Source organism: Ambystoma mexicanum, chromosome 3p (genome assembly GCF_040938575.1).
Source record: "Ambystoma mexicanum isolate Mex_15411 chromosome 3p, UKY_AmexF1_1, whole genome shotgun sequence".
NCBI lineage: Eukaryota > Metazoa > Chordata > Amphibia > Caudata > Ambystomatidae > Ambystoma > Ambystoma mexicanum.
Genome location: NC_090925.1, coordinates 1,079,056,868 through 1,079,079,170, shown reverse-complemented (window position 1 = coordinate 1,079,079,170; position 22,303 = coordinate 1,079,056,868). Strand labels below are relative to the sequence as shown.

General features: G+C 45.5%; 1 protein-coding gene across 2 annotated transcripts in view; it reads right to left on the bottom strand.

Moving 5' to 3' along the window:
- The window catches only part of PPP2R2B (protein phosphatase 2 regulatory subunit Bbeta), a 1,057,189-nt gene that overhangs the window by 432,929 nt on the left and 601,957 nt on the right, over positions 1 to 22,303 (bottom strand). The window contains exon 1 of one of the 2 annotated variants that reach the window (XM_069652437.1): positions 1,444 to 1,787. The exons of the other annotated variant lie outside the window; for it this stretch is intronic. Coding sequence (XP_069508538.1) covers positions 1,444 to 1,513 — 70 coding nt within the window. The 5' untranslated portion in view covers positions 1,514 to 1,787. Of the gene's footprint in view, positions 1 to 1,443; positions 1,788 to 22,303 lie in introns of those variants that run through there. 2 annotated transcript variants of the gene reach the window in all.

Below are 22,303 nucleotides of genomic sequence, written 5' to 3'. Positions count from 1 at the left end.
CACTAAGCAAACCCTGCACCCTTCTTTTCCAGATGCTGCAGAAAGCCAAGAGACCATGCAAATGGCCGCACACGGTGGTTTCAATTGCAATAACATATGCGACTAGTCACTGCCTTCCAGGCCGTTGCCCGCATCCAGGTCACACTGCACCTCGCTAATGGGGGGAGGAGAGGGAGGTTTGCCGGAGTAGCGGGGGGGGGGGGGGGCGCACACTCGGCTGCGTGCAGGTCAGGTGTCCCCGTCCATCTCTGCTCCACAATAGATATGATATCAAATGCAAGAACCGGCGGCTGCGCCCGGACCCGGTGTAATGGAATCGGCGACGGCGCTAATCCGCCTTCGGCTAATCCCGACATCCAAGGCTGCCTCGTGCAGCGGCATCTTCCAGTGCGCATGCGCACAACGCGGGGCGCTTTACTGATTCCCTTTAATCCCCAGATATATAATGAGTTTTTCCACGCACCCCAAAGCTCAGCGGTACATACGCATCCACATTAAAAACCTTGAGAAGCAACCCCCGCCCCCCTCTCCTCTTCGCCGAATGAGACCTCAAAACGCTGCGCACCTTGCGCAAGTGCCTCGCCAGCAGTGTACAAAACATTAAAGCACATAGACAGATATATGCGCTAGATAAATGACATGTCGCCCCGGGAGATGAGGTGGCTTGCCTTGCATGTCGACCCGGAGGGAGAGCTGCGATTACATCTCAGGGATGTGCATTGGGTGATGAAATCGCCACCACGGCCCCTGCGGCGCATATATCTTCTATTTGAGTCTAAGAACTACCGCGAGAGATGATCCCGCGGCCATCTGGCCAAGATAAGAAGCTGGCACTGGGTCTGGAAAAGATCCGGGCTACGCTAATGTAGGGAATGTCGGGAATAGCTAGGCTTTTGGTTGTAGCCCCTGAGCTTCTATCCGGGGCTACAACCAAAAGACCCCGGGCTATAGCCCCCTCAGCGCCCCCCCCCCGCCCCCCAACGTCTCTGGCTGGCAGAGAGATTGGCGTGGGGTTTGCGGGCGCGTGATGTACTTTTCAGAAAGTCGATCACAGCAAACTTCTAAAAACATGCTTTAACGGGCGGGCCACTTGCATGAAGGGTGGCAGGGTGGCACTGAGGTGCTAGGTAGACCACTGATTAACCCATGCCCATCAGCCCATCGGTGCATGGCCACCAGCTCTGCCACTGCATCGGCCGTAACACAGAGACATCTGAACTGACAAACCTGTCCAACGTGGGCGAAGAGTGGTGTGTAGAGCTGTGCAATTCAGGCAACTCAGATTATGGATTTGGGCACCCTGGTGTGGCAGAAAGCTAGCCCTTTGCATGTACATGTAACATGCAACAATAAAGCGTGCAGAGGTCAGCTGACTGCCAGCGGCAGCAGGGGGCGCACCAACACCCGCAGCGGCGACGCGGGTCGCGAGAGAGCCGCCCTTACCCTCGGTTGCATAGCTGTGGTCGCGCAGGAAACTGCCGTTGATTTTGCGGGCATCACTCTCCTCCTCCATTGGCGGTCGGGGCGAGATCTCTGTTGGGAGCCAGAAGCGCAGAGGCAACAATCCATGGTCCCCCAGAGCGCACCTCAGCACACAGGGACGTGGGGGCACAGCATGGCCGGGTGCTGTGGGAGTCAGAGGCTAGAAACCAGTACACTTCATCTGTCGCCTGTGCCACGGCGTGCCAGCCGCCCGGTGGGTTCAGTTGCTCCGGGGGTAGGTGGAGGATTTCGCAGAGTCCAACAGGTAGGAAGGCGCCGGGCCCTGGACCGATTTCCTGTAAGATGCCGCGAGGGGCGGAGTCTGCGCAGAGAAGAGGATGGAGCCAGGGAGCCAATGAGAGCAGCAGGATGGGGCCCGGGGAGAATAGAGCTTCGATGTAGCCTGACAGGTCAAGGCACCAAGCCTCAGTTCACCAAAAGGGACCCCGCTTAGCCCAGTATCACCACCAGAGTACATATATCCGGGTACCGCCCCAGTGTTTTCTTTAACACATCTCCCTAAAGCGCCTAGAGTCGATGAATGCTGCAAATGTTGGCAAGGCACTGGAAGATGGAGCGTTTGTCCCAGAATGTTAGCAAATCCCAAGAAGGTTGTATGGAAAATATATATGGAATTTATTAATGCTGCTCAAAACGTTTCCAATAGCCCTCAACGTTGAGAAATAAGGTCAATGTGACAGAGAGTAACACAAAACAATGTTACACAGACTCAGCAGGCCTTGGGCGGACGGATGGTTGAAGGCCCAGGGGGGTCGGACGCGCAGAATGGACAGAAGAACTGGGCCACCGGGGAGCGATGCATGCGGGTGCAGAGGGTGCCTAGGAAAACAGGAGGCCACGGGGGCGTCGGGTCTGCAGGGCTGTGGGTAGCCTGGGAGGGAGGTGGCGGCAGCAGCAGGCGGCGGCGGCCCAGGCTGCAATGCAGCTGCCCAGCACGGGGTAGCGACTGCTGCAGGATCTTCCGGTCTGGCAGGGCTCCTGGCTGCAGCAGCCTGCTCCCTGCAGGCAGAGGACGGCGCGGGATCCTGGCGGCGGTCCCGGCTCTTGCCTAGGAGGAGCAGACGGGGCAGGGCCTCGCGAGCTGCAGATGGCGTTGAGGGATGAGTTCGGAGAGCGTCTCGCAGGGCAGGTAGCGTTGCGGGAGTGATTCTGGATGCTGCCCGGCTGGCGGGAGAGGGAGATGCCACAGGCTCCCCGCTGCGGTACAGGCTCGGCTTCCTGGGTCCGGGCTGGCGTCACGGGGCAGGAGGCGCAGCACGTGTGGCTGGTCCTGCCAGGTTCCTCTCTGGGATGCAGCTCACAGCAGCCGTGCCCTGGGGCGACGGAAGCCCCACACCACCACGCAGGGCCCCTGGATATGAAGCAGCCTGGGCCCCCTTGCTAGATGACGCTTCACGTTTGCGGGGTCGCTGGCCGGAGTCCAGACTGGTACCTTGAAGGCTCCTTCAGGGGTGGTGGATCATGCACTCACCCTGAAAAGCCTGCAGACAGATATCCAGGTGCACGCACGAGGGCACAGGAAGTTACAGGTCCCTGCCTGTGGTGCAGGGCTAGGGTCCGCAGGTGCCACCGGGTGGGTTCCTAGCTCTCCCGCTGGTGTGACCGGTAGTGTGGGGCCCCGGGCTGCCGTTTTTCTGCCCTACCCCTCTCTCTGCAGCCGGCGAGCCCTCCCCTCCCTCTTTCCAACAAGACACCCAGAGCGGCTGCTTCTCCCCTGTTCACAGGCTTGTCACTCTGGCAGCTCGCGCCGGCCGTGCAACGCCGCCGCTGCTGCTGCTGCATGCACAGCGCGCAAGCCCCACCCCCAGCCACAACTGCGGCTCTGCGTCAGCACAATCCCACCGGTGTCTTGATGAGCTCGCGACTGCGGCGCGTGCGCGCTCTGCGTCTGCTGCGGGGCCCGAGCCGGAGAGCGCGCGAGCCCGACACTGCACGCCAATCGCCAATCGCCACCCTGCTCCCCAAGCACAGCAGTCCGAGACCCCGGACTCATGCTAGAAGAACGGTCGAGCCGTGCATTCCTGTTCTTGCGCGTGTGTGTGTCAGGAGACGTTACAAGGCCCAACGACTTTCTGTTGGGTGCTCTAGGGCGCCAGTTTTTTTAGGTAGTCCGAGGAAAATTCGTTCGATTATGCGTGGGAATGTCAAGATATACGTACACAACCATCAGGGAATGCTGAGGCAATTATTACCTAGGGCCTTGGCAATATTTATTAAGGGAAACATGGGAATGTTGAAAGAGATGTGGTCATGCCGAGCAGGGCCTGCCTTAGGGCAGGGCGGGCCAGGCGACTGCCCGGGGCACCATGACCCCTAGGGCACCACTAGCCCCCTGCCACGCCAGCTCAGGGTAGTCAAGGGCTCCTCCAAGCTGGCATAGTGGGAGAAGCCACGGCTGGTGCCCCTTTGTCGTCAAATTCGCCCGCGGCGGTGGGGCGCATTTAATAACAATAGGTTGCTTGCATCAGCACCCTATTCATATGATTACCTCCCTGCTCCGACGCGGGAGCGAGTTGGTTTTCATTGAAATAGGGCGCTCATGCAATAGCAATAGCATGAGCGTCCTATTCCAGTGTGGAACTCCGTAAAATGTGCCGCTCCTGACCCGCCCCACCCTCTGCCTCTCCCTCTGTTGACCAGGGGCACGCATGGAGGGAGGGCACCAATTCTTTTTTAACTAGCTCAGGGCGCTGCTGCCTCAAAGGCTGGCCTTCATGCTGAAGACATACAGAACACAAAAAACAAAGTTAAGTTACAATCGCTTGGAGAGTGATGAAGGTTTGCTGGGAGGGTGATCTCATTGAAGCAGAGGAGGCTTTTGCCTTGTTTCGATGGTGAAAATGACTTCCAGAAGTATGCCATCCTCCAAATGAGTGTGTGCTTGGTATCTATTCAGGAATATATTCAGACAAACATCTCACCAACACTGTGCACACCCAATCACATATTTACATCTAAAGAGACTGCTCAAAAGCATTTGTGCCATGTCCTGGGTGTTGCTATGTGCTAGCTCTTGGATTCACTTCTCCCTCCAACCGTGAGTAAGTGGGGGGGGTATACCCAAAAGATCAGCTGTGAATCTCCATTTTTGCAGATTTATGTTCTATTGCACATTTTGTGATGGTGCTTTACGTTCCGCCCCGCCACTATCTGGAAAAAGAACAAATGTCCTTTTCATTGAGAGCAATTGGAATATCCGGTTGGCAGCAAGCTCATGAAGTTGCAACGTTGGGGGTACTAAGCAACTCCCTTCATGCGGCAGATAGCTATCCTCTGAACTTCTTTTTCATGCTATTGCGCAATCTGAGTTTTAGGCAGTGGGATGCTTAGGAGGATAGTGTGTTGATGGTGCTGAAAGATGCAGAGAAGTCGAGAAGGTCTAGAAGTTCTGTGTGTCCTTTGTCAATGATGTTGGGGAGGTCATCCAGGACGTGAAGTCTCATGGTCTCAGTGCTGTGGTCAGGGTAGACACCTGATTGGAGGGGATTAAGGAAGTTGTTTGTGGTGATGTGCTGCTGGAGTTGGCTTGTGAAAACGCATTCCATGATTCTGGTGAGCTTTGGCAGGATTGTGATTGGACGTTAGTTTTCAGTGAGCATGGGTTTTACGGAGGGTTTCTTGAAAAGGGGACTATTTTTCCTGTTTTGAGTGCATGAAGGGATTGTGCCGTTTGAGAGATAGGAGTGATGCTGTTGACCCAGTCTGGATCCAGAGTGGTGATGAGGTTAGATGCAGCGTTAGGTGGCCATGGGTTGTCCCGGAAGTGTGTTAGTTGTGTTTTGGCTGCAAGGGTTTGTTGGTCAACAGGGTGGAATGTGTTCCATGTGTTGGAGGGTTTGGATTTGGGGATGGGAAGAGGGACTGTGTAGGGGAGGCTTGCCTGATGTGTATTTTGGATTTAAAGTATTCCATGATGGAGTTGCATATTGTGGTGGATGGGACATGCTAGGCGTGGACTGGATGATGTCAAAAAGATTCTGTGTGCACTTGCTGGTGGCTTGGAGGTTTTGGAGGTAGTGGGCAGGTTTGATGGTGCTTATGGCCAGCTTGTATTTTTAGCAGCAGTCTTTGAGGGGAGTCTGGGTGGAGGGAAATGGGTTCTTATGCCAGGCCCTTCCTAGTTGTTTGGTTGCTTGTTTGATGGTGATGAGGGATTTGTTGAACCGTGGCTTGCGGTGGTGGTTGTGGTGTTTCTGTCTTTTAAGGTGTTCTTTGGTTGAGTGCCTGGTTGATTGTGGTGTCGTACTTGTTGAGGAGTAAGGTGGCGGGCAAGTGGGGATAGGGGTGTGCTATGAGTAGTGCAAGTGACATATTTGTGATGCATTTGATTTGCCTGTCTGAGGGTGCAGTGGGAGAGTAGATTGAGGACTTTTTACAGTACAGGGTTGTTGTCTGGGGAATTATCTGGGTTGAAATTGGCAATCTAGATGTTTGTGCATGCAGAGCTTTGGTTGTTGGTAGTGATGTGAGATCATTCAGCGTGAAAGTTGAAATTGTGTGTTGTTTGGCAAAGTAGGTGGATGAATGTGAAGGAGGGGCACAACTGAGAGGAAAGACTACAAACAATGTATATAGTGGGTGGGGTTTCTGAGTGTGAGTGAGTCATTGTATATGTATGGGCGGCCTCTGTGGTGATTGAGGTAGTGTGGTGGGGAGCATGGCAGGGACAATAGTTGTGCTGTGGGGTTTCAGTCATGTCTCTGTGAGAAAGAGCATATCTGGGGTGTGTATGCTGATCAGGTCATTCATTTCATGAGTGTGCGCTACAGCAGAGTGGCAGCTGAGGAGAGTGCATGAGTAGGTTAATAGTTGTGTCCATGTTGCTGTGTGATGGAGTTCGATATGCATGTTGTTTAGTATTGTATGCTTTGTTAGTGCCATATTTATGTCATCCGAGTCCTAATAGGGGAACAGAAGGATAGAGAGAATGATATGGACTCCTATCATTGGCTCTTTCCGTCCTTTGCTCATGATCGCCATGATTCCACAGGAAGTACTAAAAAATGGGGACGAACAAGTCAGGCTTCTATTCAGTCTCGCAGGAGGCAGGATGGATGGAGGTGAGGAGCTGGAAGGAACATACAGGCTGCAACAATGTTGGCATTTGGGGCGGGTACGTTGCTAGATTCTAACCCAACCTAAATAAAATTGCAGCAAAAACAATTAACCACCTACCTATGACCCAAGGATGTTAGAGGCCCCTGTAAATCAAACTAAACTATCTAATCAAGTTAAATTTACACCAGTCTCCATCCATGAAGTGGAGAACATAATAACTTCACTCAAACCTTCTAGATGCATAGGGTACTCCTGCCATGCGTCTATAATCATAGAGGCTGCTAGAGACCTAGCACCCTTTATTACCTTACTAATCAACTCTTCCTTTGACACATGCACTGTCCCCACAAACCTTAAAGAAGAATGGGTTCTTCCCCTATTAAAAAAACAAATTCAGACTGAAGTATACCCACAAACTAGAGACCGATAACAACTGTCCCGTTTCTCTTAAACAAATATTAGACAATGCAGCTTACATCCAGATTCAAACATATCCAGAGACTAATAATTTGTTAGGACTCCATCAATCTGGCTTTAGACCAAGACATGGTACAGAAACACCACTCATTGACTTAAAAAACCAAATGGATGAGCTGAAGGACAAAGGTGAATAAGCTATCTTTCTCCTTTTGGACCTATCCGTCGCATTCGATTTGGTGGATCACAAAGTACTATGTAATCATCTTATCTCAGCTGCCCATTTCTCGAAGGAAGCTACTGCATGGATCAAATCCTTCTTAGACAATCGCTCCATGAGAATGTTCTCTCCTATGTCAGCTGCAGTACCAGTTTCCTGCAGAGTTCCTCAGGGCTTTTGCGTCTCACTGACGATGTACACTATTTTCACGAAGCCACTGTTTTACGACCTTGATAATCTGGGTGTCTCCTACACTAACTATGCTGATGACACCCAGATTCTCATTCCAATCTCTGGAAACTACAACACTGATGTGGCACGGATCAAGAAAATGTACCTTACCATACAAGCCTGGATGGCCACACGTGGGCTCTGTCTTAATGATGATAAGACAGAGCTCCTACTCATTGGGTTACCAGGTAGACTGAACAAACTCAGCAACCAATTCAAGTCTTTCGACATTGACGGCCTAGATATCAAAGTCTCTAAAGAGGTGAAGACTTTAGGCTTCTACTTGGATTCAGCATTGAACTTGAGCAAACAAGTCAATGCCACTGCCTCAGCCACCAGTTACACCTGTAAACTGATTAACGGCTGTAAACCATTTCTTTCCACGGCCAGCTTCATCACGCTCGCTCGAGCCCTCGTTCTGTCTAAACTAGACTATTGCAGCGCATTCTATCTAGGCACTAGCAAACACAACATCAGCAAATTGAAAATTCTCCCAAATAACACCCTTAGAACGGTGCTAAGCATCCCCAGAATGCAGCATATCTCTAACGGTAGGCCTACCACAAATATTGCTCGCCTTTAAAGATAGAATCAAATTCAAATCCTTAACCTTCACATATCTTGCCAACTTGGCCCGAAATACTTAGTGGACAAATTCACTAAACACACTTTGGAACACCCTATCAGAACCTTGCAGGCCAACAGCCTCAAATTCCCTAAATTCAAACTTAAGAAAGCAGGAGGTAGCAGTTTCCCAGTCATGGCAGCTCAGCTCTGGAACTCCATGCCTTCCTCCTTAAGAGCAGCTCCCTCCTATTACTCATTTAGGAAAGATTCTAAAATGCGGTTATCCTCCCTCGATGTAAGACCACTGCATCTACCACCGCTAGCACCTCATCTTTTGTACATTCTTCTAGGCCATGTTATGGGGTGCATTTATGGCCCTGAAAGAGAAATCCCTGTCACCTGAAGCTGCATTAAACATTGCCACAAAAATGGCTGTGCTTGGCTTTCCCTGGCACATGTGTGGCAAGCATATGAACACTGCATCCTGGAAAACGGCCCTACATTTGCTGTTCTTTTATGTGAATGACAAGAAAAGTTAAACATTCCACCAAAACGGCTCTATGTTTACTTCTCTTTCATCTGAATAAAAAAGAAGTTATGCACTGCATTGGAAAATGGCTCTGCGTTTGCTTTTCTTTCAACTGAACAATAAGAAGTTATGCCCTATGTTAAAAAATGTCCCAGTGTTTGTTTTTCCTGCATCTGAGCATCAAAGCTATGCACTACATCCAAAACGGCCTTGTCTTACTGTTAAATCACATGGATTTCAACATTACAACCCAACACAGCTTGTGTTTTCCCTTTCATGTGAACAGCAGCGCTCAAAAACGCTGCAAATGAAAAACGCCTTGGCTTTTTCTTTTAATCCCGTGTCAAATCAAAGAGCCCTGTGCAAGGGGCTCACCCCTCTATGTCAATGGACCAGCAGCAGATGCAAACCCACTCAAAAGGACAAATCAAATTAATCCCATGACCTATAGAACCACATTTCTAACATCAGATGAAAAATACGGCTTGCACATGTGTAAAAGAAAATATGAAAGGATAGTTTTAGCTTGCACAGAAATGTCAGTGAATATGTGTGGGTGGGTAGATGGCTAAGCAATGTACATTATATTTTCACCCCAAAGACTTCAATCAACTTGGAGAAGGCTCAGAAAACCGGTAAAACCAGTTTTTGGGCTCAGGCAGGACACTTCTCAATTGAAAGCCTTGCCTCCCACTGGAAGTCGCACTTATACGTGAACCATTCCACAATGACATGTGATGTGGCTAAGGGCATTATAATTCCTGGCTCTGCCAGACTGGAAGGCAGTACTAGCAGGGAGAAAAAGAAAACAAGTGTGGCTAGAGCTTGACCCAAAAGTGTGAGTTCCTTCTGCGCCCACTACCAGGACAAACTGACAAATTTCAAAGAGTGTAATAAAAGTCTTCTGTTGCAAGCTGAGCCAGGGGGAGACAGTTGGATGTTTGGGATGAAGCACAACCCTCCCATATGTGACAGATCCTCCAAATTCACATTAAAGTAGTGATTCATTTTAGGCATTTTTCCCAGCATTCAGACTAAGAAATAATTTAGTTTAATGCTATTTCTCCATGCAATTTCCAGGCAGATTTTTAGAGACTTTGTGGACTGAAATGGCCAGTAAAGACTCGTACTGGCTGATTAAAAAATGTGACAAGCATGAGATTTGGTGGGAAGATGGAAAATGAAATTGTGAACATGCTTAATCATTTGCAGAGTTATAACTGTTATGCATTTCATGAAAAGGACGAAAATGTGCCAAAGGGCCATACTACATCAGCCAGAGTTTGTGATTGGCTTGCCTAATTCCCTATGATTCACTGAAACCGCATATCTATTTCTTATGGGGGTGACTAGGATAAGTTGGAAGGTATGATACATGACTCAGTTTTGCTAAAAAGTGGACCTGGGAACTAAGAACTTTAATAAATGACAAACAGACAGATGGTGCTACTCCCCCTTGAACCAATCATGCCAGGGGGTGGAGAGAGGAAGGGGAAACTGTCCTATCCAGGGTAGGAGTAATTCTAGAGCACTCCCCCTAGATTGTAAAAATGAATGTTTTAATTTGGGCTATATTAGGATGGACTGTACTAGACACAAAAGAATCCGGGGAGACAGGAGAAAGAGGACAGAGGGAAAGCCACCCAGGAGGGTGCAGAGACCAGATCCCTTGCCTAGCTTTCCAGAGAGTCCTGAGATCCAGCTGGCTGTCCAGAATCCCAAACCAAGGCATACTTTGTAAGTAGCAAATAACCCCAGCCCTGAATTGCATAATCTTTTCCTTTTTGCAACATAACCCCATTTAAAATCCCAATGAAAGTCCCAAATTGCCAGTATACTTCATTCACCTTCCCATAGTAGAATCTGAATTATCCTGTGTATGTTAGCATATTCCTTTGATAAATCTCTTAGTTGTCTGTATAAATCCTTAGCATTATTTTGAAGTAAATTAATTAATTAATCCCCCTCTAAGGAAATTCACAGCGTACGTTGGTTGAAATTCGAAAATTAACCTCCTTGTGCCTAGTGTTTTCTTTAATAACTAGTCATTAAAGTATAGCCTCAACAGAATTAGTCTCCTTGCAACTGAAAACCGAATTTGCCCGTGCATTTTGTGCATTACTGCACAAACTCCTAAATTGCATCTGTCCTATTAAATAACCCAAACCATAGTCCCATTGAGAGTAACCGTTTGTCTAGAATCCGATCTGTTATGCACCTCTGTCCTTGTCCTTGAAAACCGATTTCCAATTTTAAAAGCTAAGCGCCTTTCCTTAGCTACTTGTCATTGTCAATCCCGTGTAAAACAAATTTCCATTTGCCGTTTGTATTTCTTTTGCATTTGCTCTGTCCCCAAAATCTATTTTCCTACCTCATTTCAACGTTGTTCTGTGTGCTGATTAGCAGTCTTTAAGCATCCCTATCTCCGCAAGTGTAGCAACACGAATTTCCTTTCTAGCTCTCCCATAGCAGTTCTGAGCAACTGCGCGAGTAATGATCCAAATCCGATTCTGCTGTTTTGCTCCAAAAACGGGGTTTCATTTTCTTTTCTGACTTCCCATGTTGGGGTGGTGGGCTTTATTCCAAATCTGACTTTTCTCTCTCTCTATCCTTACTCCTTGACACTGCCTTCCATTCAAAGGAATTAAGTTAGCTGATGTTTGGGGGTGAGTGTTGCAGGGTGAGTGCATAACCCTGGTGCTATCACTTGTTTTAAAACTGTGTTTCCTTTATTGCCAATAAAGATCTGTGTGAACTGTGTTAGGATTTCTGAACCAATTGTTCTGTAGGAAGCATTGCATTTGTGTTGTCACATATTAATGGCTGTTGTATTTTGAATGTGTTTTAACTTTTCTTGAAATCATAAATTAATAAATATCATATTGATGTACTCCAGCCTGGTTCCTAGTCCATTCTTACACAGGGTGTTTGTGAAGGTTGGGTGTGAGACGGGTTGGGGGCCTACTCAAATAAAAGAACCTGTGGTTTATTATAGATAAAAAGCATTTTTTATTGTGCACCACATTCATTGTCAGGGGAAGGAGTCCTTGAAGGGAGTGTGCCGTGTTATAAAACCGTGACAATGTTCCTCTCCATAATTCAATACTGTATTATATCTATCAGCCATGTATTGCTCTGTGAAGTTAGTCACACCCAGTGACTTAAGGTGTAAATAATTGTTCATTATATATTATTGTGTAAATGCCTGTACCCACATGTCTTACGATGTCAATAATTGTTTTTATCTGCTATTTTTGTAAAATGTTCTGTGACCATGTAATATGCAATGCGCCCAGATACCTCAGGGTTCGGTGCGCTATATAAATGAATAAACTAAACTACCTGGAAGGAATAAACATACAATTCAACAGTCCCTCCAGAAGTATGTCAAAACACATCCCATGATGTCTCTCATTCACTGTTGTCAAAAACGATTATTTTCAGAAGCTCAAACCCACTCTCACTCTATCAATAATCTGTTATGCCTGAATGGTAATAACATTCCTGGAGGTGGCGTTAGGACATAAAGCGCTCCAGTCTTTTGAGGAGTTCTCTGCTTCCCTCATATATTTGTTTTCTCTCAACCCTTTTATTTTTGTCTTATTGAAACTTGGTCATGCACAGTCTTTTCCTTTTTATTTGTAAAAGTTATGAGCAACTGTATTTGTTACATACACCCCAACAAAGTACTGAGGTGTCTTCTCGTGCCCCCACTTGAGACATTTTCTGAATGTATAAATGACAACAAAAATCTGTTTGGGGTAATAGAAAGTCATAAACTGCGGCACTGTTTGTGTTGTAAGGGGGGCAACTGCAAAACTGTTGTCATGATTCATGTGTTCTTCCCATTGGAAGAGCAGTGTTTAAGATACTTATCACTTCTAAGCCAGTCTAAGAAATTTCACAAAACCTTTCAAACGTAATAGCGAACTGATTCTGAATTTCTTTAGAACGTTTTTTGCGGAGGTTCTGTCAAGTGGGAAGACATGGTTTGAGGGAGTTCTGGTAGCCTGCGTTTCTCATTCTCTTCTCATAGGTAAATTATTTTGATCACCTACAGTTCAAACCACTGGACAGATTAACACTCAATCCTACAGAGGCCCTCACAACTAATCTGACTTGTAATCCTGTTTGTGACTTGCTATACCTTCTCCCCATGGTCTGTTTTAAATCTGGCCGAAAGTGACCCAAAACCTGTTGTGAATATCTACGCTGGTCCCCAATCTGTCCGCAAAACCACAAGGTCATTTTCAGCATCAATGATTGATAAATTTGCATTTTCCGACTCTTAACAGGTCCATGAATTTAAATAAGGGGCAACTAGATTAGCACGTCCAAAGACATCTAATTAGATAGATTTTGGGCCTGCACATTTATGAAAAATGGTTGCAATTGTTCTCTGTAGACTTTGTGCAGGGCACTCCAGATCCTGTACTGGAAAAATGTAGAAACACAACATATTGAAACCCCAGTCTGCAACCCCATATGTTGAGTGAGGGAGGCCCCTGAAAGATATAATAGGAAAAACCTGAAAAAAACCTCATGGAATCAGGAATGGTAATTGTGGTTTCAGAGGGCAGATATATAACCCCAAGTGGCTTCATCAGATGCAACATGGTATCCCCCAGTTTGTCAAGGATGCCTGTGGATTTGCCTACCAGTAACTCATGGATTGAGTCCACAGGCCAGTGGCGGCCCTGCTACACCAGCCAGGTCTGCTGGCTTTACATGGGTTGCACACCCAACATGTGGTGCAGTGGCCACCACTGGCCCATGGACACAGTTGAGGGGCTAGAGTTGCCCAAAGACCTCGCTTCTGACCATAGGACAGGTCAAGTGGCCACTTAGGGTGGCATGGAGGGGCTCTATCCATGTCCAAAGGCCTTGCCATGATTAAAGTGGACACTGCCCACAGCAACAGGCCATAGCCAGTAGCCCAGAGAACTTTTGTAAAGTGCTCACTGAGCTTGTGCCTTCTGAGCCGAGTGCAACATCAGATGGCTTTTCTGGTTCTACGACAGGGCTGAAGGCCAGTGTGATGAATGCAGTGGAGCCATCACACGAAGCCCTTGGAGTAACCTCCTCCCATGTGGCTGGGGACGGCAGCTGCTACCTGATCCTGACCCTGGGGGAGGCTATATAAGGGAGGATCACATGGGAGAAGACAACCTTCAGGAAGATGCCGTGGCTCTTTCGGATGATGCATGGTATCCCTAATTTACCCTTGAAAATAACATACCCATGCCTGAAACCTGTATGTCCTATTGTCTTGTATCCACTCTTTTTCCTATAGAGAGCAGGGAAAACCCTTTTACCAAATCTACCTTCCAAGCTTGGCCTATTTGCCAATGTGATGAAATCACCTCTTTCAATTCCACTTGTCAATAAATCAGAGCTGACTTGCCATCAAAACCTTTTAAAAATGCTTGTCCGAATCCCATAAGTCAGTCGCACACAATGGACTTCTGTTCCCAGAATTCACAAGATACTGGGACGAAAAAGAAGAAGGATCAAATAATGTGGAGCAAACGAGATTTCAAACCTAGCAAGCTCTCTAGTGTTTTCTGGTGCTCACTGGTGTCCTGGAAATTTAAGCAACCCAAACAGAGAATGAAACAGGAATCACAAATACGTTTTTTGACCTTTTAAACAATGGTCTTCATCAGGGCACTTTCCAATAATAAACACGGTTTTCTGCAGAAGTTAGAATACAGTGGAGCTGGGGCTATTACAAGCATTAAAGACCGGTGAGCAAGGAGCATTCCTTGAACTAAATTGGGACTTAAGGAAACCCGTTTTGAGAAAAGGAACTGAGCAATTAGGTTTCGAGAAGTGGGAAAAAATGTGAAGAATATTGAAACATACACAACCGTGTTTATTATTGGAAAGTGCCCTGATGAAGACCATTGTTTAAAAGGTCGAATCACGTGTTGGCGATGTCCTCAGGATGAAAAGAAATAAAAAAAAATCTAATGTACAATTTAAATTGATTTTTTTGTTCTTAAACTCTAATTGAGTATAATTGTTGATTATTTAACATGTACGTGGCACATATGTTAGAAATCATTAATTCTTGTATTTGTGAGGCTTCTTTGGGCTTGAAGCTTTTTTCTTTTCCTCTGCAGCCTAGATGTGCCAGTGTTTAAAGTAGTTATTTGGATATCATTGAACTAATTGATTGTAAAAGTCGTTAGCACAATGGAGTGCAAGCCGACACGTTAGATTAAGAGAATGGAACACAGCTGCTGTGGTGACTGGGGAGAGAGTACTGCACCTATCCATGAGAATCGAGGAGCTGAGAAGTCAGAATCGGCGTGATGTAGTCAGGAAGCTCACCACCGGAGGAATAAGGAACTGCTGAACTGAGGGATGCTGCAGGAATGGCAGGAGCCAGTGAAGAAGTCCTGGGCATTTGAAGAAGTCCTGGGCATTTACAGTCACAGTGGAACAGCATTTGGCTTACCAGAGCCAAGAGGACAGCAGCCGTGTCGACAGGAAGCCACAGAGGACCGGCGAACAAAGGAAAGAAGACTGCAAAACAGGAAGATACATTATCAAATACTATATACAGACAACTTTGGGAGCGGGTGAAAAACCCAAATGAACAGATGTCCTGGCAGGAGAGTACACCAGGCAACCTCAAGTGTGTGAAACCGAAGTCCTGGTAGGAAAGTACACCAGACAACCTCAAGTGTGTGAATCAAAAAGTCCTGGCAGGAGAGTACACAAGGCAATCTCAAGTGTGTGAATCAGAAGTCCTGCAGGAAAGTACACCAGGCAATTACAAGTGTGTAAAACAGAAACCCTGGCAGGGGAGTACACCAGGCAATTCAAAAAGGATTATAAGAAGTCAAACAGCACTGTATGCAGGTGTTGCACATGGCCAAGATAGGCCCAAATAATTGTTCTTGAAAGAAACCAAAAAAGTGAAAACTAAGATTTGTTGTACAAGTGTTGCACTTGGCCAAGCGAGGCCCAAACAACCATAGTGTATGAAAAACTCAAGGAGTAAAGAAGAATCCAGGGGAAGGAAAGTACCTTCTGGAATCAAGAATATTTTTCTTGAGAAGTTTTTGTTTAAGTAATTTATCCTTCATTTATGAACACTTTTCCAAACCAATCAAGGTTAAAGACAACTCCCTTTTCACCATATAGTTAAGTTTGTAGTGTGAGAATCAGAATAGAACATTGGACACAGGACAGTTTGGTTTTTTACATCCTGACACAGACAAAGCCTTAGCTTCTGTTTAGGTAGGGAAATTCCTCTTACAGCAGGGTCAGAGAGGCCTTTTCCCAACCCCTTTTATTTTCAATAAAAGTCTTTAAACAAAAACATGGCAAACTTGTGTCCGACTCTCATTTCTGACTCCTCTCATATGGTGTCAGCAGTGGAATCGGGCTCATTTGACACAAACTGGGGAATCCTCACATTTAAGAAGCTCAGTAACAGAGCTTCCGATCCATCAATAGCTACAGAACATTCCATTGGGTTTGATTTATCTAGTAGCAGGGGAGCGTCGATACAAACCGGAGACTGAGTTTTAATACCTACTGATTTGGTCCTCATACCCAGACCTGCAATTTACATAAGACTTGCCTCTAAATCAGGCCTAACCTGGCAATATGTTTTAGATGGACAGAGTAGGGAAATGGCCAGCACACCTAATGCTAAGTAATGTTACTAATTAGAGTGATAACTGTAGTGTGTTCCAAGAGGGAAGAAATTTAAATAAATTTAGGGTGCACGAGAGAAATAAGTGACTAGCAAGCATTATGGATCCTGATTATAGAGGCGACATAAAGGCTTTGGTCAAAACAGAGCGAAGGAGTCAAATCAAGTAAATGTAGGTGAAAAGATAGCACATGGGGTTCTGGAGAGAGCTCTCTTTCCTAAACCAAAAGAAATGTAAAACTCTGACAGAACTGAAAGAGGAAGCAAAGGCTTTGGAGAGGCAGACATAGACTTCCACTCTACATCCGAGGCAGTTCCACAAAAAGCCCTTGGGGAAGAAGTCAACATTAGCCAGGATTTGGCATTTGCACAAATGATTGATCCCTTGCTTGCAGAACCCTTCGTTCAAGTATTACCAGAGGCGGAGGGCAGACAGAAAGGAGGTCCATTTTATTTCTTAAATGCTGGGCTACTACATAGAGGAGACATCAGTCCTGATGGTACTCTTAGATCACAAATAGTGGTACCCAAAAGTCACAAAAAATAGTTCTAGAGATTGCACACTCCCATTTGGCAGGCAGTCATTTAGGAACAGCTAACACTCAAGCACAGATATTTAGCCATTTTTATTGGCCAGGGATACATGCAGATGTGGCAAACCTTGTGCTCAGTTGCATGTTATGCCAAAAGACAAGCTTCCAGATTCCCCCTCCCCTCCTCAAAATTATTGATCTACCTTTTTCACATATAGGCATGGACATAGTTGGGCCCCTTGAACCATCCAAACTAGGGAACCTATATATATATTCGTATTAGCAGATTATGCAACTCGCAATGTGGAGGCATTCCCAGAAGACAATAATACGACCCAACAAATTCTCAAACATTTGATCCCATATTTTTCACAAGTTGGGTTCCTGAAGGAGATCCTAACGGACCATGGGACTACCTTTAGGAGCAGATTGATGTCAGACGTAAAGGAAATTATACATATTAAAACACTGAAAACTTCCAGTTATCATCCACATACTGACTGATTAGTAGAATGGTTTAATGAAACCTTAAAACATATATTGAAAAAACTAGTTGAAGCTGACAGCAAAAAATGGGACATTATGACACAATGGGTCCAAAAGACCTCACAGTCATCAACAGGATTTTCTCCATTAGAATTGCTATATGGCAGAGAGCCACGTGATGTCCTTGATATGTTACGGGAGACTTGGAAAGAGCGGGAGAAAGACATTTTGCCTCTTTTATAAACAGCCCAATGGTTAAAGAAAAACATGGCTATGGTCGTGATGATAGTGCAAACCCATATATTTAAGGCGCAAAAACATCAGAAAGGATACCATGATAGGAAAGCATTGCTTAGATCCTTCTTCATTTGGACACAAAGTCCTTGTTCTCCTTCCTTTATCTGAGAACAAGATGTTGTCCAAATGGCATGGTCCCCATGAAGTAATAGAACAAACAGGACCATATGATTATCGAGAATCATAACCTGACCGAAGAATTAAAACTCACATCTATCATATACATTTCCTAAATGAATGGAGGGAAACTCCTGTTGAAAATACCTCTGTAGTCTTGACTAGTCTGTTGTCTGATCAATCAAATAGGAAACATTTGATTCCATCTCATCGGCTTCAAAACCAAAAGTAAGACCTGTTAGACCTCTTAGAACAGTTCCCTGATGTTTTTAAAACAGAGCCAGGATGAGTTAAGGGGTGTTTCATTATATCCACAGACTCCCAGGAAAAGTGGTCAATTTAAAGCTTTACCGGGTACACATATCTGGCAAGACATTATTATAGAAGAGGCGGAGAACATGTTGAGAGCCGACAACATCCAACCCCCTCAGAGACCTTTGTCCATTCCGATAATTCTTGTTGCCAAGCCAGATCAATCATGGAGATTCTGCATCAACTTCAGAAAGGTGAACGCGGTCTACCAATTCAACTCTTACCCTATGCCTAGGATTGATGATCTGACTCATCTATTTAAAGCTGCCATTTTTCTCTCCTCAATTGATCTGATAAAGGGATATTGGCAGGTTCCTATTAATGCAGAGAACAAAGAGAAACCAGCATTTTCTACTCCCATTGGACTTTTTCAGTTTAAGGTATTGCCTTTTGAGCTACATGGGGCTCCCGCAAACTTCCAGAGATTAATGGATCAAGTCCTCCATCCTTACACATCTTTCTGTGGAGCATACATCAATGATATAATCATCCACAGTAGGACAAGAAAGGAAAATGTGCACCATTCGTATTTAGATACAAGGGCATTGAGAAAGGCAGGGCTCGCAGCAAATCCAAAGAAAGGCCACTTGGCACAGTAAGTTGTCAAGTATCTTGGATTTTTCTTTTTGCCAATGGATTATTTCAGCCCCAAACTGAAAACGGGAAAGCAGTCATAGAAACACTAATACCAACACAAAAAGTAGGGGCTAGAGGGGTAATATAGGTGGTTTATTCACAGCTATTCATCCATCACATCTTGCCTCACTGATAAGCTCAAAACGCTTAGCCCGAGAAGGTAAAATGGAAAGAGGAAGACCTATTGTGCTTTGATAAACTCAAGCACATTAGTAGTGAACCTGTCTTGAAAGTGGCAGATTTCAACAGGGAATTCATTTTACAGATGGATGCTTCACACGTTGAGTTAAAGGCAGTTCTGTCACAAGATCACAATGGTAATGAACACCCTAGCTTGTACATTAGTAGGAAATTGTTTTCCCGGGAAAATAAATATGTCACTATTGAATGAGACATTGGCAATACGGTGGGCAATAACCTATCTTAAATATTACCTTACGGGACGAAAACATAGGTTAATTACAGATCATGCTCCATTGCCCTGTGTAAGCCTCTGCAAAGGCATCAATGCATACATTGTGTGCTGGTTCTTAGACCTTTATATAGGAGAAAGTGGACATGTCATCCCTAGCTCCTACCCCCTCGCCTCCATCATACTGGAACAGTAGGAGAAGAGTCCTATGTGGAACACCAGGTATCATCCCAATACTGTATCAAGTGTATGAGAGACGATGACCCGGTTGCAGGTGATTCCGAACAATGCAGTGCGCATTGTAGCGGGCCTGCAAAGGAGAGAACACATCACAGTGGCTAGGAGAGCATTACATTGGCTTCCCATTCGCAGACAAATTATCTATCGCGTGATGTGCATTATGCACAAGTGTATTTCAGGGTAAGCCCCCAAGTATTTGCACAGCTGCATTTCCTGCCTAGCGGCAAGCAGAGTGCTGAGGTCTACCAACACTGGTTTGCTAGAAATGCCAAGATCTCATCTTTCTTATGTGGAGCACAGTTATTTTCCTCATACTGCCCCACGGATATGGAATACCCTTCCAGTGGATCTTAGATCCTGCACTAGTCTGCAGCTTTTTAAAAGCAGGTTGAAAACTTACCTATTTGAGTGAATTTAGGACTATCCTAAATTCTCCTCTCTGCTTCACCTTCACTTTTTCCTTCTGATTCTCTTTTTGTGTTGTCATGTATTGTTGGCGCCACTATGCCTCTGGGCTTTGTCTTGTGTGGGGTACAGATAAAATAAATAGATATGCACTCAGACAACTGTATACAATGTACCCTCACACTGAGAGGGTAGAAGGATGTCTGCACACACCATGGGACATCATAGAGCTATAAGTGAAATCTGACAAGAGCAGAGTGATGTCATAGAGGAAAGATACTGAGAATCACTGAAACAATATGCAAATACTCAAAGAATAAAGATGAAACTGAAGTGACAAGTGAAATATGTAATGGAATATGAAGACATCGTATATGCAAAGAAGATAAAGTAACCTGCTAACTAATAAGCGTATATATGCAGAAATGCAAGGTAGATTAGACACATAGAAGTTTGCTGCAGAGGAAAACATAACATTGCAATTACGGCCATGATGGAAAGATGGACGTCGGACTAGTATTAAAAGCAATCAAGCTACCTCAGAGATAGACCAGGGCTACAGAGTCAGGAGGCGCTTGAAAAACAAACAGCGTTGTGTGAGGAATAAAGAGGAGTCTATTAGCATGTGATTAAGGAGGCTACTTCAAAGAATAATTGTAAGGCACAAGGGGAGCCAAAAGAATAGCCATGTATGTAAGACATATTTCTCTTATATTAAGCAAATGAGAACATATCTGAAGTGAGCGAGTCTCCAGACGCCAAAAAGGTTAATGACAGCCAGATCAATTGAATCAAATAGCAGTAAATAGAACGTTGAGATGGACACATTTGTGGTCTCCTCACACATGATTCAGAAGTAAAAAAAGGGCTATTCATTAAGCCAAAACAAAGATAAGGGTGTGCCTACACTCCTTTGAATATCCCATAACAGAGAACAGGCTTTGAGGTCAACTACAAAGGAGAAGCCTTGGCTTGGGGTCTGACCGATGATAAACGATAGACTAATTGGGAAAGTGGGATGTAATCTGACGTTGCTTGCGGCACCTGAGTTTTGATTTGCTTACGTGCTGGTAATAAGCCAAAAGTCCAAGATTGGAAAAGCATGCCAACCAATCAGAGGGTCTATGTAGCAACATGCTATAGAATGTTGTAAAGACCAACCCGCTGCCATTTCTCTGCTATAATCAGTATTATACATATTTAGAGGTGGCTCAAGGCCACCAGATAAGGGGCAGCCAATGAAGTTATTAACACTTCTACATAGGATAGGTACATATGTTCCCTTAACCAATCCCTCCTTTCAGTAGGTTTTAGTTTAGGTATACACCTTTGTATAATCACACTTGGGTGTGTGTGGGTGAATTACTGCCTGTTATTCGCCAGATTGCCCTATTTTATTTTTATGCTAATAATAAAGTAGTACTTTGCCATATTCTTTGAGTCTGTCCGGTTATTTGGGTCTGAGATCATTATTGGTAATTCCATCTAGCACATAGATGCTTTAAGGTGCTAGAGCACATTTCGGTAGCGGTGCGGGTGGTTCTGGTCTAATCGACCTAAGCACAGATCTAGACTATCAGACTCTCGATTGATTCTACAATTAGCCAGAAGACCATGCGGTTTCCTGCAGAGATTTGCGAGCAATTACACACGTGTGAGAAGAATCAGTCAGCATGCTCCCCTTTGATGAAATTCCTGTCCGGTCCCTGCAGATGCCCCACAGACTGAAGGAGAACTGGTTGACTTGGGAAGAGTCTATGCCGAGGAACTCGAGCTGAGCCATGGATGTAAGCAGAACTTTGAAGATGGGAAAAACATGGGGAGGGACTGTATTGTAAATATATGTATAGAAGTAACAGGACTTTTCGGGATTAGAAAGAAGAGAAATATATACCTCGATTCCTGGTGGAAGGGTATGCTCTAAAACTCCAAATAGGGGTAGTATTTAAAGGGATAGTCCAGTAAAAAATGTTATTTAAAAAATAGATAGGCAACATTAAAAAAAATACTAGCACTTTTTTTTTTTAAACTTCCTATGTAAAAGTTTGAGCTATTCAAGCTCAAAATTCGCAAAAGCAAGCACATGGGCGCATCCATTTTGTGAAATGGATGCCCACCTGTGCTGGCTTTTGCTTTTGCGGCACTAATGAAGGAAAAGCCAGCCAGCTGTAGTAAACAAAAGCTACCGCTGGGTGGCTTTTCCTTCATTGGTGCTGTACGCGGAGGACGGGGACCGGAGACCAGAGCAGGAAAGCTGCAGCTGAATATCGGTAAGTGCTATTTATTTTTTTTTTAAAATAAGCACTAGCTGCGTTTTTTTTTCTACGTTTTCCGGGCTGGAGGAGCCCGGAAAACGTAGAAATAAAACCGCAGCTTTAAAAACGTTGTATTTATGTTTGCGGTCGTGTTTGAAGCGACCGCAAACATAAATACAACATTGTGTTCAACCGCGTTGTGTTTCTGCCTGCCTTGGCTATCACTTTGGGTCTCCGGTGCTCCCCCAGGGGAGTGAAAGTGAAGCCAAGGCAGGAAGAAACACAACGCGGTTGTGTTTCTGCCTAAATCTGCTTTCCCATTTGGGGCTCTCGGGCTCCCCACGGGTGGCCCGAGAGCCCCAAATGGGAAAGCAGATTTAGGCAGAAACACTGCAGCATTTAGCATTTCCCAT